The sequence below is a fragment of the Callithrix jacchus genome, chromosome 16, assembly GCF_049354715.1.
Source record: "Callithrix jacchus isolate 240 chromosome 16, calJac240_pri, whole genome shotgun sequence".
NCBI classification, from domain to species: Eukaryota; Metazoa; Chordata; class Mammalia; order Primates; family Cebidae; genus Callithrix; species Callithrix jacchus.
In genome coordinates this window covers 97,104,112-97,121,981 of record NC_133517.1, presented here as the reverse complement: position 1 = coordinate 97,121,981, position 17,870 = coordinate 97,104,112, and the positions used below count along the sequence as shown (strand labels likewise).

Genomic DNA, 17,870 nt, shown 5'->3' with positions numbered 1-17,870 from the left:
CACGCACACATATCCACCCTCCCTCTTAAGGGATCTGGGGATGTTTTACCTAAGTGATTCTTACTTTCTGTAGGGTACAAACTGTGGCTTTGGTAATTGGTCTTGATTGTTGAGTTTAGAAGGCCGGGAACATGGTAATTCTAGCCTCCAGTACTCTGCTCAAAAACGTTCACTACCCAGTATAGCACTCTTTGTAGCACGTTAATTCACTTTAAGAAATGTTAAAAGTTTGAGGGATCTCATTGTTCTTTTACTCTTCTGTGTGCATGATTTATTTTGAGGGAGTATAAATCAAAACACATTCTTGGAACATTTAAAATCTCTTAAAGGTATTTTTTGTGTGTGCTTATCCTGGCAGTACAGAATACTTTGTATACCAGAGCTAATGACAACAGATCTTTAGGGTTTCTGTGTTGTAACAGTCGCCACTGGGCAGACAGCTGCCAAACATCTTGCAATTAATCTGATCCACATTGGCTTTCGTATCCTTTTTCTTTCAGAACAAATGCCCTGAGGTAGAGGAGTTGGTCTTCAGCCATTTTGTGATCTGTAATGACACACAGGAGACACTGCGGTTTGGCCAGGTGGATACTGATGAAAATGTTCTGCTGGCGAGTCTCCACAGTCACCAGTACAGCTGGCGCTCTCACAGATCCCCACAGGTATTTGAGAAACACCCTTACAAACAGCCATTGTTAAGTTTGGGGATTCATTTCTTCTGCACTTGTGTGCCTGTCCAGTTATTTCCCTTTTTAAGTCTCCAAAGGAACCACACAGTGTAGCTACATCTGACAGAAACCCAAGACGGTTTAGAGATGGGAGCACAGGCTTCTCTTGGAATGGAGCATTTTCCCGTTTAGCACGGCGCTTTGGGGGGCAGCAGCGTGTGGTGATGACGAAGCTGACTCGAGAGCCAGATTTGGATCCTAGCTCTGTGTAACCTTGTGCTACTTTCTGTTCTTCAGTTTTTTCATATGTAAAATGGGGATAAAAGTAGTACCTATTTCAAAGGGTTCTAAGGACTAAGTGCATTCATATGTGTAAGGCATTAATACATAAACATTATGTGTTGGGTGTTATTATTGTTTGTTTTTCACATTTTTTTCTGTGTGTGTCCTTGGTACCAGGCACGTGCTAGGCACTGGAAATTCAAAGACAGGTAGTCACAGGCCTTGCCCTCCAAAGACAGCTCACCATCTTGTGTGCAATGAGGACAATGACAAACTATGTCCAAGGGAACACTGAGAAAAGACATACCAAAGGATGTCTGCTTTCCAAGGAGTGTAATTTAATTTTCCTGTCCCTTTAGATGGGAATAATTAGGGATATGTGCCCTGCAGCAATAATATGAAGATGAATTAAATGCAAAGATGTAGTCTTAAGTGAGCAAAAGAAAACCTAGGAAGTACTCTCAAGAATAATGTATTTCTTAAGCTCCGGGTAATAAGGAAACTACTGCCTGCTTGTGATTAAAAGAAAGTCATTAGATTAGAGAACAAGTTTTCCCATCTGGTCTCTAGACCAGCTTCAGAATACATTATCCCTCGGGCTCCAACTGAGGGTAGCTAGATTCTGATTTCTTACTTGTTTTTTCATCAGATTGCCACACTATTGGTATACAATTTGGAAAAGTAGTTATAATGCAGCATTTCTTATTTGAATATATTTACTTCACATTAATCTGGCAAGACACTGAAATACATGTCTTTTTTTCATAAAATTGTTCTCAAAATTTTCTTGTATGATATGGTATTGTACTCATATTTTAGGGTAAATCACATGCCGTTGTCTTCTAATTTTCCTCTTGAGAAATGTCTGTGTTAGAAGTGTTTAAGTTGTTTTCCACTTGTAACATAAAGTGTGTTTTATTTGTTTCAAAATTGTCTATTTAAAATTTTTTTTCCTATGGATTGCAAAAGTAAGAGCATACAGGTAAACTGACAAAACTGAACAAAAAACACCTATAATCCCAACCACCTAGAAATAACTCATGGTAATACTTGCTATATAACCTTTCAGATCTTCTAAGTTTCCATTGTCATTGCATTCCCAGCAATGAATTCTGAGGGACAAGAAAGAAGCCTCTGAGAAGCTGCAGTTAACGTGTAATTGTATACTGTACCTGTAGCCACTTTACTGTTGCACACACAACAAGCTCCAGGCCTTAGCTGATAGAAAGCAAAGCAGAGGAAGCTCCTCCATAGTCATTTGAAGATGCATAGCTTGCATATCCCTCAGAGACTCTTAGGATTCCCTGGACACTGGAGCCGGGATGGCAAGGGTGATTATAACCACTGGCTCAGGAGGGTGGGGAGCAGCAGTTTTCACATTACAGACATATAGTTTCTGTGTCAGCAGGAACGAATGAATAGACAACCACTGTTACCAGCACCTTTCATTTTCTTACTCCTTTGCACTATTTCAAGGCCTTTTTGTATTTATTTATTTATACAAGTTTTATTTTCACAGCATTCCTGTGCAGTATGTATTATTATGCATATTTTATAGATAAGGAAACAAATCGAAATGTTAAGTTAGGTAGTGGTAGAGTTAGGACTGAATTCCTTATCTTTTGATTCTTAGTACAGTGTCACTTCTACATTTTCTCACATCCCTAGGTTTTGGCAACATGATGTGTCTGTTAGAATAGCCACGCTATGAAATTTGAAAAGAAGGGCTAAGAAATCACTGAAATAGTAGGCCACATCTAACGTTAAACTAATAGGGGGATTCTTAGTCCAAGTATGAACCCTTGCAAAGTCTTAACTGTATTACCAAAAATAAAAGGAGCTTTTTAATGATAAACTGTAAACGTAAAACAGTTTTTTCCTTTAAATTTGTAACTGCATCTTCTGGATGCAACTTGTAAAATAAGCTGCAGTCATTATAATCTTCTTAAGACTAAAACCTAGAGGATATTTATGAAAAAACAGTGTCTCTTTACTATATTTCTTATGCTAGTATAAGTGTGTTCTAGGACCCTCTGAAGCCAGAAGCCTTAATGGGCCCAGAGGGTCTTCATGGAATTCCTTACATTTCCAGTTGCAAATTCTGCTGTGTTCTAATGAGAGGCTACATGAGGATCAGAAAAACTAGCCACTCAGCTTCAAACTGCACCTGGAGCTTGTCATAGATACACAATTGAGCAAAATATTCCTTTTTCCAGACTCCAAGTCATATCCTGCATTGCCCAGCAAGCTTCATTTTAGGAACATTTGTGTCTACATGTTTATGCTACCTTGGGTGTTAGTCAATTCATAGTCTCAGGGAGGATTTCTAAAGTTCATGGAACTGAACTCCACTAAACAATGTAGCTAACATTGCAGAGATCAAGAAAGTGGCAGTGACACCTGGAAAGGTTTCAAAGAGGTCAAGATATCTTAAAACCACACAAGAGGTTGCTAACAACAGTAAGTCCAAATAGGATGAAAAGAAACATGGACACAACCAATTCTAGAAATCCAAAGCTGACAAACCTTTTAGAATTGAAAGTCATAAAATGCTCCTTATAGTTTCTAACACATGCTCTGGGGCAGAATCACTTAACATTCTGGATATCTCACAATGATTTCTTGCCTAAACAAACAAAGGAAGAAGAAAACTATTTCCTAGGGAATAATTGAACATATTCAGCTGCACAGAATCATAGATGCCATCACAAAGGGCCCTTAAATATTCCAATTCAGTAGACTTTAGATCAGGTTGGATGAGAACAGTAACCAGAAAGGGAGTAGTCCTCAAAGAAGTATGCCACATGATACTAAGTTGACTCTAGGGACTAGAAGTGTGAGTTTATGGAATGTTTCCCCACAACATAGCCAATATGTGCAGTTCATAGTCAAGGGAAGCTTTGTTTAATTTAGACAAACCAGCGATAGTGACATCTCCACCAACTAATAGGACTTATGTAGAGGCTTCCTTCAAACTTCCTTCAAACCGAACTTCTTTTCCTGGTTGGTTGAGGGCACTGTTGGTTAAACTGCTTGGAATAGTATTGCCTTTATCTCGTATGTGACGATATACACTTGCTTTTAGCCTCAAACATGTACAATTTTTGGATTATGCATTTTTTCAGAATTGTAGAATTCTAGTTACCGTTGACTTAATTGTAGTAATCAAACCATCAAGCAAGTGGAAATAGGCTCTAGACAGAGCTATGGAAAATAATAGAACATTTATCCGAAGTGAATATAACAGAAGTTTCATAAGCTCGTGAAAAAGTACCAGATATTTAAAACTGCAGGTCAGGCATAGTAGTTCATGCTTGTAACCCTAGCATTTTGGAAAGCTGAGGCAGGAGGATTACTTGAGACCAGAACTTCTCAAGACCAGTCTGAGCAACATAACAAGACCCAATCTCTACAAAAAAATTTAAGAATTAGAGAGGTGTGATGGCACATACCTGTAGTCCTAGCTACTTGGGAGGCTGAGGCAGGAGTATTATTTGAGCCCAGGAGTTCAAGACTAGCCTGGGCAATATTATGAGACCCCATCTTAAAAAAAAATGCAAAGTATAATAAGGTAAGAATTAATTTTGATGAGTACCTTGGAAATATTCATTAAACAGAGTGACATATAGTAACAAAAATATAAATCCTATATTACTTTAAAGCAGAGGAAGCAAACTTTTCCTGTAAAGGGCTAGATAGTAAATATTTTGAGCTTTCAGGATTTTACAGTCTGTTGCAGCTTCTCAACTCTATGTAAAATCAGCCATAGGTTATATGTAAATGAATGAGTGTGGCTATGTGCCAATGAAACTGTATTTATGGGCAATAAAATGTAAATTTAATCTAATTTTCACACATCACAAATATTATCTTGACTTTGTCCAACCATTTAAAAATGTAAAAACCATTCCCTGTTCACAGGCTATCTAAAAATAGGCTACATAACAAATTTGGCCTATAAGCCTAAGTTTGCCAACACCTGCTTTAAGGTTTCTCAGTTGATAAAATTCAGTAGACTAAAGGTTTGATTTAAAATTATTTTCACTCTGACATAACTGGTATTCTTATCATTTGAAAGCTTGGTACAAAGTTCCAGAAATTGAGAAATGACAGATAATAGTTTAAATCCAACTTTTATGTCATTAACCTGTACTCACCAAATAACAATAAAATATTTTTTATTATACTTGTTCTGGTCCTAATCAGTGTATCCCAGAAAGTTTCTTTTTGAAGGTAACAATATTTTTAAATGAGATCTGGTCATTTTTTCATTTGTCTAAAAGGGAAAGCGGCAGGTTTTGACTATCTGACTATCTTTTAGTACTTCTAGCCAGTTGTCAATTTTATTAACAAGACTGTAATTCTTACTCAGTTACTATGCTTTACAAAGTCACTTTTATAATCCGTGTATACATACATACTAGAGAAAAAGCACATTTCTTGTTGCCACAATAACAATTTTAAAACTTAAAAAGCAGACATGGGGGACAAAGAAATACTTTGCATTGGCAAAGCTGATAAATTTTTCAAATGTTCTCCTATGCGTACATGCATATTAGTTTGTTTAGAAAGGGTAAATGAATAGACACTATATAAAATGCATAATCCTTATATACAAGATAAAGGCAATACTATTCCAAGCAAAAAGTTTGCCTCCTCTGCTTTAACGTAATACAGGATTTATAATTCTGAACACACTGAGGTTGCTAATGGAATTGGTACTTTATTTCTAGAAAGCAACTGGGTAAAAAACTTCAGAGCTATTAAAATTATCATAGACTTTGACCCAGTAAGTCTCCTAATAGTAATCTACCCTCTGGAAAGAATGCAAATTAAAACAAAGATTTTTATACAAAAAACTTTATCACAGTTTGTCACAAGATTTAAAGCAACAAAATGTTCAAATAGGGAGTTAAGTAAAATATGGCATATCTATAAAACTACCTTATAGATATATTATGGGATCTTTACATTTTTACATGGAATGGGGGAAGTGCTACCTACCATATAAGTCAGAAAAGCAGAATATAAAATTCTATATATACAGTGTGATCATAACAACACACAAGCAAATGCATAAAAAATACTGGAAAAAGACATGTCAAAATGTTATCAGTGGTTGCCTCTGAATGTTGGGTTAAGGTGATTTTTTTTTTTTTTTTTTTTGGTTTTTGAGACCAAGTCTCATCACTGCCACCAGGCTGGACGGCAGTGGCATGATCTTGGCTCGCTGCAACCTCCACCTCCTGGTTTCAAGCGCTTCTCCTACCTCAGCCACCTGAGTAGCTGGGACTACTGGTGCACACCACCACACCCAGCTAATGTTTGTATTTTCAGTAGACATGGGGTTTCACCACGTTGGCCAGGATGGTCTCAATCTCTTGACCTTGTGATCCGCCTGCCTTGGCCTCCCAAAGGGCTAAGATTACAGGCATGAGACACCACACCCAGCCTAGGTGATATTTTTCTATTTTTGTCACATTTTTATGTACTTTTCAACTTCTTAATAAGGGCAAAGAAATTAAATTTGAGACATTAAGCACCCCAGTGCCCAAAATTCACTTACAGACTAAAAGGGACTTCAAATACTTTCTTAGGAACAGCAGCAAGTGTAATGATGTATCAAGAGGGGTTATCTTTATTACTTCTCATACAAACTGTTGCAATAGTTTCCTCAATTGTTCACTTAGTTAACAGTTTTGCCCTTTTTAAACTCTGATTTATCTCGCAGACTACAGCTCAAGTAATTTTCCTAAATACTTTGATTGTTACACTTTTCTGTCCAGAAACCATCACAGGCTACACTATGATTTATTAAAGAATATCCAAATTATCTGGCATCCAAGGCCTAACTCAGTCTTTTCACAGACCCTCCTATCTGCCATTATTTCTCTGTAGCTGTTTATTTAGTCTCCTTCACATGCATATTTTAATCAGTAAATTTTCGTGTATTATCTACTGCATGTAACTATATACATTCTTGTAAGGAACTTACTGTCTATTGAGGAACCCAGAAAAGTAAACAAATTGTTATAGACATGACCAGTATCTATCAGTCTATCAGGATATCACTGCAATAGTTAGGACAGAGAGAAATGAGGGGTGACCAATGGAAACACTAGCCATAGCAAAGAAATGCCAGGGAATCAGGAAGTAAAATCAATTGCATCTGGATATGAACAAAGTCTTAATGAGAACTCAAAGGAAATGTTTCAAATCCGGCATGAGGATGGGAATCTGGCAAAGCTTCCTGGCAGAAGGGATATTTGCATTACATGTTAATGCCTAGGAGTTAGCTAGGTCAATGAAGTGAAGGTGGAGGCAGTATTCCAGCTAAAGGGACCAACATGTGGGAAAGCCACAGAGACATGAAACAATATGGCATGGAAGGGGAATTTTACTAATTTTGCCACAGTGTAGAGTACATGTGTGGAGCTGCAAGAGGGGAAAATAGGCTAAAGCCATGAGGGCTCTTGTACGCTGTGCTAAGAAGTTTTCATGCTCTCTTGAGACTGTGATAGCATGAAGGTATGATAATCTATGTACCCAGAGAGATCAAAGTTAGCTTTCCACAGAAGCTGAGTTTGAAGGATAATTATAGGGTGGCCTAGTATACGATAGTGGAGGGAGTACACCAAGAAGAACCAGGGAGGTATACGTAAACAGCAAGTTATAGTCAAGGGATTTCAGGTTTTGTGCAGTGTCACTCAGTCATTAAAATTGCAGAAGAGATAAGAGATATGTGCTGGTCCACTGGCTCTTAGAGTGGTAGTGATGGAGAAGCCCTGATTGTAGGATTGGCCAACTTTCGTGGTGTAAACACTCCAAAGCTTATTTTAAGCTGTGAGTGGGTTGACCACCAGTTTGCAAAATCTCTGAATACTGAATTGCTGGTATTCACAAACAAGTATGAGCCAGCTCCAGCACACCAGTGTCTGGAGGAGTTATGTTCTCAAGAGCCTAGGAATCTATTTCAAGAAGATATACAAATATGTGATAGGCAGCTCTTGGCTACTGAATGGGTTTAAGTAGAGGAATGCCAGGATCACAGATGTATTTTGGAGAAGTTCTACTAGTGTTTTTGAGAAGACAGTCTAGGGAAGATTGAGAATACAAGCAGAGACTACTATGAGCACTGCTGCATAGTCCAGGAGTAAGAGAGATTATAGTGGCTGAGCTAAGACAAAATAGAAGGCATTAAATGGTATAAATGCCTAAGAAACTAATATTTCTTTGAATAACAGCAATATGTTCTGAACAGAACTTAAAACAAACAAACAAAAAACTACCTGAAGGCTCTGGAGTCTAAACAAAAGCAGATTTTGGAAGGGAGTCAAGTGAGTAATTTGCAGGATGACTTTCCCATCTTTTGTGGCTTTGCCTTGAGGGCAACTGCAGTCACGGCAGAACAGGGGTGGCCTATCATCTTTCTGGCCCAGGATATCAGGGGAAATAGCCCAGGCATCTAAGGCTGCTAGAGAGTGAAAAGAAAACCCTGGAGAGGAGAAAGCCATAAAATGGGAATGTAATATTTTAAAACTTGGCCCAACTGTTCAGCAGAGTGCTGAACCACACACATGCATTGGGGCAAACTGAATGTAGTTTGTATCCAAAGCTTAAAGAAGTAAACTAATCTGAGCTGCTGCTGACCCAGGTATGAGAATTTCCAGTTTGAGTCTAAACAAGTTGGTTACTTATTAACTACAAACATCAACATTCTTTGGAATAGTCATAAGAGAATCCAGAGTCTCCACAACAAAACATGTACAATGTCCATAATATAATCCAAAATTACTTGACAGATGAGAGTCAGAAAAAAAAAATGTTACTTAATTCAAGAGTTAAAGAGCAGCCTGGGCAATACGGTAAGATCCTGTCTCTCCCAAAAAAAAAAAAAATTAGCCAGACATGACGGTGCATACCTGTAGACCCACCTACTCAGGAGGCTGAAGTGGGACGATTGCTTGACCATGGGAGGTGGAGGTTGCAGAGAGCTAAGATTGTGCCACTGAGGTCCAGCCTGGGCAACAGAGCAAGACCCCGTCTCCAAAAAATTAATTAATTAAAAAATATATATACATTTGGAGATGGGGTCTTGCCCTCTCTCTGTATGTATAAAATACATGATGGAAGAAAAAAGTAAATTTGAAAATACCCAGAACATCATTATGAAACTACTGAAAACCTAAGATAAAGAGAAAATTTTGAAAGCAGCCAGAGGAAAACAGCACATTACCTACAACACATTAGAACAACAATAATCAAATTACTATGGACTTCTCTTTAGATACCAGGGAGGCTAGAAGACAATGGAACAACATCTTTAAATTGCTGAGAGAAGGTTTAACTTGATAGAGGTCTGTCTGGAAGATATTTGGGAGGTTAAAATCACCAGAATTTGATTATTGATCATAGAAGAGAAGGGTCCGGTTTGACTCTGAGATTTCAGACTTAGGTGACATGTTGGTAATTTTGCTATTGACCAAGACAGGGAGCTGAGTAAGACAATGTTTGAGAGACAGAAAATGGAGCAGGGTCTAAGAGCACAGCAGAGTAATCCTGAGAACCATTTTGTGTATATTGAATTTTAGGCTGCTTTGGAGGGCGAGAGGGATGGTATATTAGAAAAAGCACGAATTTTAAGCCATCAATACCTGAGTTTCACTCCTAAGGTTTGGTAGCTGCGTGTAAGAATGGACAGTTTCTTAATTTCTTGGAGCTTTAACTTCCTCTTCTGCATAATTAAGACGTTGTTGTGAATATTCCATGAAAAACATTTATAAGGTTCCCAGTAAAGGACTCAGCTTGGCTGGGTACAATGGTGGCTCACGCCTGTAATCCCAAAACTTTGAGAAGCTAAGGTAGGAAAAATGGCTTGAGGCTAGGTGTTGGAGACCAGCCTGGGGCAAAATAGCAAGACCCTGTCTCTACAAAACATTCTTTAAAGTAAAAAGAACTTTGTTCTCTATAACCAAGGGTTCCTTTTTAGTCCTTTTTCCCTAACTAGACATCCAAGCGGACAGGTAGAGTAGGCAAATTGGATGTAAGAGCCTGGAGCTCAAAAGAATAGTCTGACCTGGAGATATAAATTCGGCCTGTTTGGTGCCTAGCTGGAAGTGGGAATAAATAAACACGCCGAAGGAGAGCTAAGAGAAGAGTTACGTGGCACTGCAGAACAATATACAATGGTGAAACAGGCACACGATAACTACAGTAGACATTTCCATGTGTAAAAGGTGAAAACAGAAGACACACAGGAGTTCCTGGACCATAGAGATTCTTAAATTCAATCAGATAAATGTTGGAAGTTTCTTAATTAGTACTCAGTACTACTCCTGCTTGGAAATATCTCTCCATTGCTCATGGCTTTGTGCAGTTGGCTGCAGCCTCTCAGTCACCCATTCGTTTCCATGAAAAGTAGCTTTTGTATGTACCTTTTAGTTTTCCCAGCCTGCTTTCTGCTGGTAGAACTTTAAAGGTTCAGAGTTCTTTCCATTTTGTACTGTCTTTGTCTCTTTCAGTCTAAGTTGGCAGTGTTTCTGTCAATATTATTCTTTAAACAACTTTATGGGTCTCTTGTTATTCTTATTGAGGTTTACGATATTAGACAAAATTACACCCATGTATCTTTTTTAGATAAGCCCTTCTCTACTTTAAGATTCTTCTGGCATTACTGAGGGACATCATCCATAAGTGTTTTAGAACTCCTTTTGTTTGAATAACTCTCTGAGCCCATCAATTTCGGTCTTTCTAAGGTTTTAACAAAAAAATGTACAGGTATATTCTTTGTTTCATATTTAGATCCAGCTTTTCTGGCTGTGTCTTGGATTTGTCCTTTGCTAGGAAGCCATTTCTTGATTTTAGCATCATTTGCATCTGATAAAGCTAGGAACTTTCAAAATAGCAAGTCTTGGCCCCTTTTTATCTGACAGTTCTTCCTTGAGCTTCTATCTCCCCTAGTGGATTGTAATATTATCAGCAGGTAGAAGCTAGGAGGCACCTCAGCACTGCCTGGAAATCTCCTTAGCTGGATCATGTAGTTTATTACACACATTTTCTACTTTCCATGTTACTGCAAGTGACAGTGTTGAAAAACTTTCTGCCACCACATAGCAAGGATCCCCTTTCCACCCATTTCCAGTAACATTTTTCTCACTCCCTAGCTGGCAGTCTCCTCTAGGGCCATCATGTTTCTGTTCATAGTCTCTCTGAAGTACGTAGACATTCACTAACACTCTTCCCAGGTTCTTCCAGTTTTTACTCACTTTCCAGTTCCAACCCTCCTTGACATTTTAGGCTTTTGTTACAGTAGTATCCCATTTATAGATACTGAATCGCTATTAGTCACCTATTGCTGTATAAAAAATTACTCGAAAACTTGAGTAGCTAAAGCAACAAGCATTTATTATCCCACAGTTTTGTTAGTCAGGAATTTGGGGCATGGTCTAACTGGGTGGTTCCAGCTCAGCATTTCTGATAAGGTAATCAAAGCAACAAATGGAGTTGCACTCATCTGAAGGCTCATCTGGTCTGGAAGATTCATCCCCAAAATACATGGCTCTTGCTAGGAGGCCTCAGTGCTGAGCTCCGTACAGGGATCTCTCCAGAGAGTTAATCGAGTAGTCTCATGACATGGCAGCTGCTGCCTTCCAGATCAAGGGATCCAAGGCAGAAGCCACAATGTCTTTTATGACCTAGCCTCAGAAGTCATTCATTGTCTTATTTGCAATATCCTACACAGAGCTTCCCTGTTCAGTGTAGAGGGGACTACACAAACGCACAGATAACAAGAGGCAAGGATTACTGGGGCTGTCTTGGAGGTAAGCTTGCAAAAGGATCAGTAGCAGAATTTGGGGGTTGGGCTGTGAAATAGAATATATTCAGGGGAAGTAAGAGCTATGAGGAAAACCAAGATGTCACAGGAAAGCCAGAAGATCATGGTGTTTTAAAATCCAAAAAGGTGACTATTTAGAGGGATAGAATTACCAGTGTTGTTAAATGTCCTAAGGGGACTGAGTGAGGTAAGAATTGAAAAAGGGAGACCATTATATTTGGTAAATGGAACATCATTGATAGCTCAAGGAAAGCACTTTCAGTAGAGACAGGAGGATAAAAGCCAGATCACAGTGGGCTGACAAGTGAATGGGAAATTATAAAGTGGTGAAGATGAGCACAAAGTTTTGGTGGTGGTGGTGGTGGTGTTTTTGTTTTTAATCTTAATTATGTATTAGCTACAGAAACCCACAGGGTCAAGGAACAATTTTAAATGGAAGAAAGTTAGGCACATTCATATAGGAGAAGAAAGAATGACTAATGGCATATAGTCTTACAAAGGAAGAAAAGGAAAGAATTCAGATCACAAGTGGAAGGATTGACCTTGAATGGACCAAGTTTATACCAAATATTTATTGCTGTTTAACAAACCATTCCAACACTTAGTGACTTAAAAACCATTTATTAGCTCATGAGTCTGTTGGTCAGACATCTAGGTACACTCAAGAGGTTTTTTGTGGGTCTCACTTGGTCTCACTTAGGAGGCTGAAGTCAGCTTGGAGGTCAGTGAGGGCTGGATGGTCTACAATGGACTCACCCACATGTTTAGTGGTCAGCAGGCTGTTTACCAGGTGCCTTGGTTCTCATCCACATGATCTCACCAACGAGCTAGCCAAGCTTCTTCACCTGGTAACACTGTCCCAGGAGAATTGAGAGCAGATGCAAGGCCTCTTGAAAGTGGGCTCAGAACTCACACAGCATAACTTCCACCGCATTCTGTTGCGCAGAGCAAGTCACTAGGTTAAGCCAGACCCAAACGGTAAGGGACTGGATCTTGCTGAGAGTTGCGGCAGAGAATTTGTGGCCATTTGCGGTGTACCACAATAGTCTCCTCCTATTCTTGAGACAGGAGAGAGAGAATGAAGGTGGGCATGAATATAGTTGAAGTTGTATTGGATGTTTGCTGAGAATGAAAGGAAAGAAAGAGAGGGCTTTAATAAGGTAATGCTTCCACATATCATTCAATCCTATATCTTGCTCATAATAGCCGATATAAGTGTTCCTTTTTTCTTACTTTTTATTTTTTTTTGAGACAGGGTTTCGCTCTGTGGCCCAGGCTGAAGTGTAGTTGCACATCTGTAGCTCTCTACAGCCGCTGACTTCTGGGCTCAAGCGATCCTCTTACCTCTGCTTCCCAAAGTGCTGGGATTACAGGTGTGAACGACCACACCCAGCCAGTAAATATTCATTGAATAAATATGTTTTGGGATTTCTCAGTAACATAGTATGGAAAATCTTAATTATTATTTATGAACACTATTCTTTCTATAATGTTGGATACTTTTGTATATACTATTAATATATACACATACACAAAAGAGGCACTGATCCGGATACTTTTGTATATACTATTAATATATACACATACACAAAAGAGGCACTGATCTCAAAATACATGCCTCAGTATACTGTCAATTCAGTTGGACTCTTAAGAGTAGCTTTTGTTTGCACACCCCTCCCCTTTTTCCCATTCCTGCCCCTTCGGCCTCCTTACGGCCTCTAATGAAAACTCATAAAATAGGAACATGCTACAGTAAGAGATTAGCAATATACTTCAAATTGGGCACAACTTTCATGTATGTCTAACTCTTCACATTTTTGTTTAGCCCTTTGTGCTTATTCTATGAAAATTCTTCTTGTTTATTATAAACTAAAAGTATGTAGTGTAATCACTAAATATTATATATCTAAAGTAGATGTCATTTGCCACATATTGTCTTTCTCTAATTGTGGAAATAGTTTCCCAGAAATCTACAGTATCACCCTTATTGTTGTGTAGGGCACAGCTGTCTGCAACTAGCAGTTCTATTTGGGGAGGAGGATTTTATGCCTTTTCTCCCAAGTGGCAGTAACAGGCTTCTTTTTATTGTTGCTGACATTAAGATAGCTAAGATCAACGGTGAGGTAAACACTTCTTGGGACCATCTGGCAAGGGTTTTAATCCAAAATATTCTGTAAACACTTGCTCCATTTGAGTACCTAGGAACTACCGTCCAGCCGCCATCAACTGCATTTTTATTTCAGTTTTTAGCAATAATTGAAATAGAAAAGAAAAAGTCGGTAGACTCTGTCCCTTCACTTTTCTCTTTTAAAATATATTTAGTTTCATCAGGGATTCCAGGAAACTTACATTCTCTGAGGGAGCTTACAGTGCCTTTTGAAGTCACCAGTAGAAGTAAGTGGGGCCCTAGCAGTTTTGGTCATTAAGTATTTAATGCACAGAGCATATTTGGAATTTTTTCATTTTCTGTTGGGATATACATTCTACTTAAACCAGAGGCAGAAGTTTAGGGTTGAATTTCCTTTTTCCTTTATATCTCAAAGTTTCTTTGTAAAACTAGTTTATAAAATGACCAATTTTAAGACTTTCAAGGTCTTTCACAAGAAATGGCAAAGATAGGATTGTGATAGGATACTTTATCCAGTCCCAGGGCTGATTTCTGGAGTTTTCTACAAGCCTGCATGAAAGAGAATGGGGATATTTCAACTGCAAGGCACCCAGAGGAATGGCTGCTGGTGCTGCTAATGGTCTCTCTGTTCCTCCCCTGGCAGTAAATCTCAGATATTGAAATATAGCTTTGGAGAAAAATATACTGAAGATTTCTTAAGCTTTTTACAAGACACTCAAAGCTTTTTCACAAGCCAGTGCTCTGCAAATGTAAATTCTTGCTGTCTAAACATAAAGGTCCTTTACCAGCTAATTTTAAATGTGAATTTTAATACAAAGCACTTGGAGAAAGGGAATGCAGCTGGACTATTAAAGCATGGTATTTTGCCATTTTTAAGTAATGGGAAATACTGATTAAGAATGTTATAAAGATTTCAGCATACATAATGTGATTGTCTTTAATCATAACCTGTTACCATGAGTCTGTGTAACAAAAGCATTAACTCAAATACAATGGCATACCTATTATACTGTGGCACTTATTATTTCCATGCTTTTAAATTATTTCCAGAATATTGAAAAGCTTGTTATTTAAAGGTCAGAATAATGCCCAAGACATGGCCAAGCCCACTGAGTGTCAGATGCTTGGAATGTTGGATGACTTCATAGTTATGAAATTATTTCATTTCTCATGATAATTCCTGACTTGCCAAGTTAGTGAATTTTAAGAACTCTGAGAGCAGATTTTAAGATAAATGTGAAATAATCCATACTTCTTGAGTCAGGGACTTCCCTTCAGGCATTAGTTCATATTTGACTTGCTTGACTTACACTTGGGGATAAAATGAGTTAGGACTAGGTCTTAGATACCACATTCCCTTACTGGGAAAGAAAACCAACTTGCACAACTTTGGCTGGCTCATATTTCTTGTTATACAGGCACTAAGAAGCAGCGGTTGCCATGAAATACTTTATTTAACCTTTACAAAAATGTTTTCTTAGTACAGCAAGGCAGTTCAGTTAAATGAAAATAAATAACTGTAAAAATTTTGGATTTCTCTTATATCCATCTACTGACTTTTTTTTCTAATTAAAAATTAAAGATAATTAAAACTGTCCATATTGCCATGATGACTGAAAATGCAGATTGTGGAAAAATCACTTGATCTTTTCTTAGGACATGTGTTGGCATGTATTCTATTTGACATTAATTTTGCTGAATAGTGAATGTTACATCTGAGAACAGTTTAAAAGAAAGTTTTTATTCAAACTTTAGGTAGGTTTCTCTATTGTTTGTATTTTGTCAAAATTGATTTTCAAACAAACAAAATCTGACAATTTGACTCAAAGAGTATCCAAATCTGAATGACTAACAGCCTCTCCAATTTCTTACCTTGTTGGTTCCCATTTCTCAGCTCACCTAAATTACTCATCATCATTTTCTTCTACATACTCTTAACTATTCCACTGAATAATTGGGTTGAACCAAATGCATGATTACAATTGATTATCACTCTAAGGGAGTATGTCTGCATAGCATCAAAATCTCCTGGTTATTTTTAGAACTTAAACAATCAAAGTTTATTTTACTTATTTTTTTAAAAAGAAAATATGAATTATTTCAGATTTTATAGACAGTCCATCCTCTTCTGTATACACAGATATACATATATATCAAAGTTCTTTGATCTGTGCTTTTCAATCCTTTGTGGTGGTACCACAGGTAAATAGTCTTAAAGATTGTCCCACAATTCTAGACTTAAGGCAGCTATTAATATCACAGCTCATGTTTTTTCAGTCACATATCATCTAACTATAGGGAAGCCTTTAGAAGAATGAAAACAATAGATATGTATAATGTTGAAATGACCTCTTTAAAACAAGTCTATTTATCATTTCATACTTTAACTGTGTGTATTTATATCTGATTTCATGATTGAAAAATTCAAAGTTATGCATAAAATTTAAAAATCAAATATTTTAATGCATGAAACATCTTAGTAAATCTTTTTGCAAAAATGTTTGTGCAGTGTATCCATTTTCCCTAATTTAAGTCACTTCGATTTAATGTTTTTAGCCCAGAATAACCATTAAGCATTTCATTATTTTGCTGATAATAATTTAAATGAAAAATGTGGCTACTATTCTCCCCACTTTTCTTAGGTTAAGTATGTAAATTTCAGCCAGAGATTGATCAGAGATTAATTCCTGAACAATAAAAAACAATAAATAAATCCTTGAATTTAGAGTTGTATTTATAGTTATTAGTGAAAATAATAAAAAGATTTTATGACTTGCTTATACATATGTTGAAACATTGATTAAACATTAACGTTTGCTAGAAATGTGTGACATTTGATATCCTAACTTACCCAGGGAAATTCAAATGACTGTTATAAACTATATGATGAAATGACGCAATGCACTGTTTTAAAGCTATGAGGAATATAGATATAACATATGAATAGCATTATTTCAAACAGCTAAACAGTGACATTCTTGTCAGCTACTTGGTTTCATTGTCTTTTATGCATCAGTCTCTGGCATTTATTGATGATTGATGCTCTGAGAGGAAATAGCAGTTACTGACCTAAGAGTTCACTGCCTCTTCACCCTTCTTTCCTGTATCTCTCCCTCCCCTTACTCACTTTCACTCTCCCATCCTCTCTCTCAAGATTTGACCTCCTAAAACAATCATTTTTTATTCCAGAGTGACTTCTTCTTTCCAAAATAAATATTCAGTGACTCCATTTGGGTTACAATCAAAACTATTAGGGGAAAGAAAGCTGATAAGTTGATAATAGAAAGTTAATTTTCCAAATTCTGTTGGCAAAACAAATGACCAGGAGTTGTTTTCACAAATAGTTTGAAGCCATAGCCTGCTGCATTTATGCCTTGTCTTTGTTTCTAATGCAGTCAATATGGTTTGTAGATATAAATTGTGTGCCGAAAGAATCACTTCATCCCTGGTTGTCACATGACAAGTTAGATTGTCACCTGCTTTTGTTTCTCAGAAGTAATATTACTCATCTTTTTTTCTATTTCAGCCTGTCTTTCTTCATACTACTTTTGGGAGTAAGTAAAATACATTCTCTGGTAAAACTTTTAACTTCCCCAAGCAGAACACCCCTGAAGCCCTATGTTTTTCTTACTCTAATAAAATTTTGCAGTGTAATTATTCTTATTGAATATCTGTTTATCCTACTATATTGTAAGCATTTTCAGCCCAAGCAAACTATCTAGTTCTTTTCTATATCTACCATGTGTAGTACAGTTAGTTGGCTTATAGTAAATATTTAATAGCTGTAAATCCTTAAAAATACTTGCAAAATTAGGCCAGGTACAGTGGCACATGTCTGCAATCCCAGCACTTTGGGAGGCCAAGGTGGGCAGATTGCTTGAGCTCAGAAGTTCCAGAGCAGCCTGGGCAACGCAGCAAAATGCCATCTCTACAAAAGATACAAAAATTAGTCGGGCAT

General features: G+C 37.4%; 1 protein-coding gene across 13 annotated transcripts in view; it reads left to right on the top strand.

Moving 5' to 3' along the window:
• The window catches only part of VPS13B (vacuolar protein sorting 13 homolog B), an 822,207-nt gene that overhangs the window by 732,083 nt on the left and 72,254 nt on the right, over positions 1-17,870 (top strand). For all 13 annotated transcript variants that reach the window (XR_013528186.1, XM_017965662.4, XM_078353467.1 and 10 more), the window contains one exon: positions 501-662. Coding sequence is in view for 12 of the 13 variants with exons in the window: in XM_017965662.4 (XP_017821151.4) it covers positions 501-662 (162 nt within the window). In the remaining variant the exon portion in view is untranslated. The remainder of the gene's footprint in view (positions 1-500; positions 663-17,870) is intronic.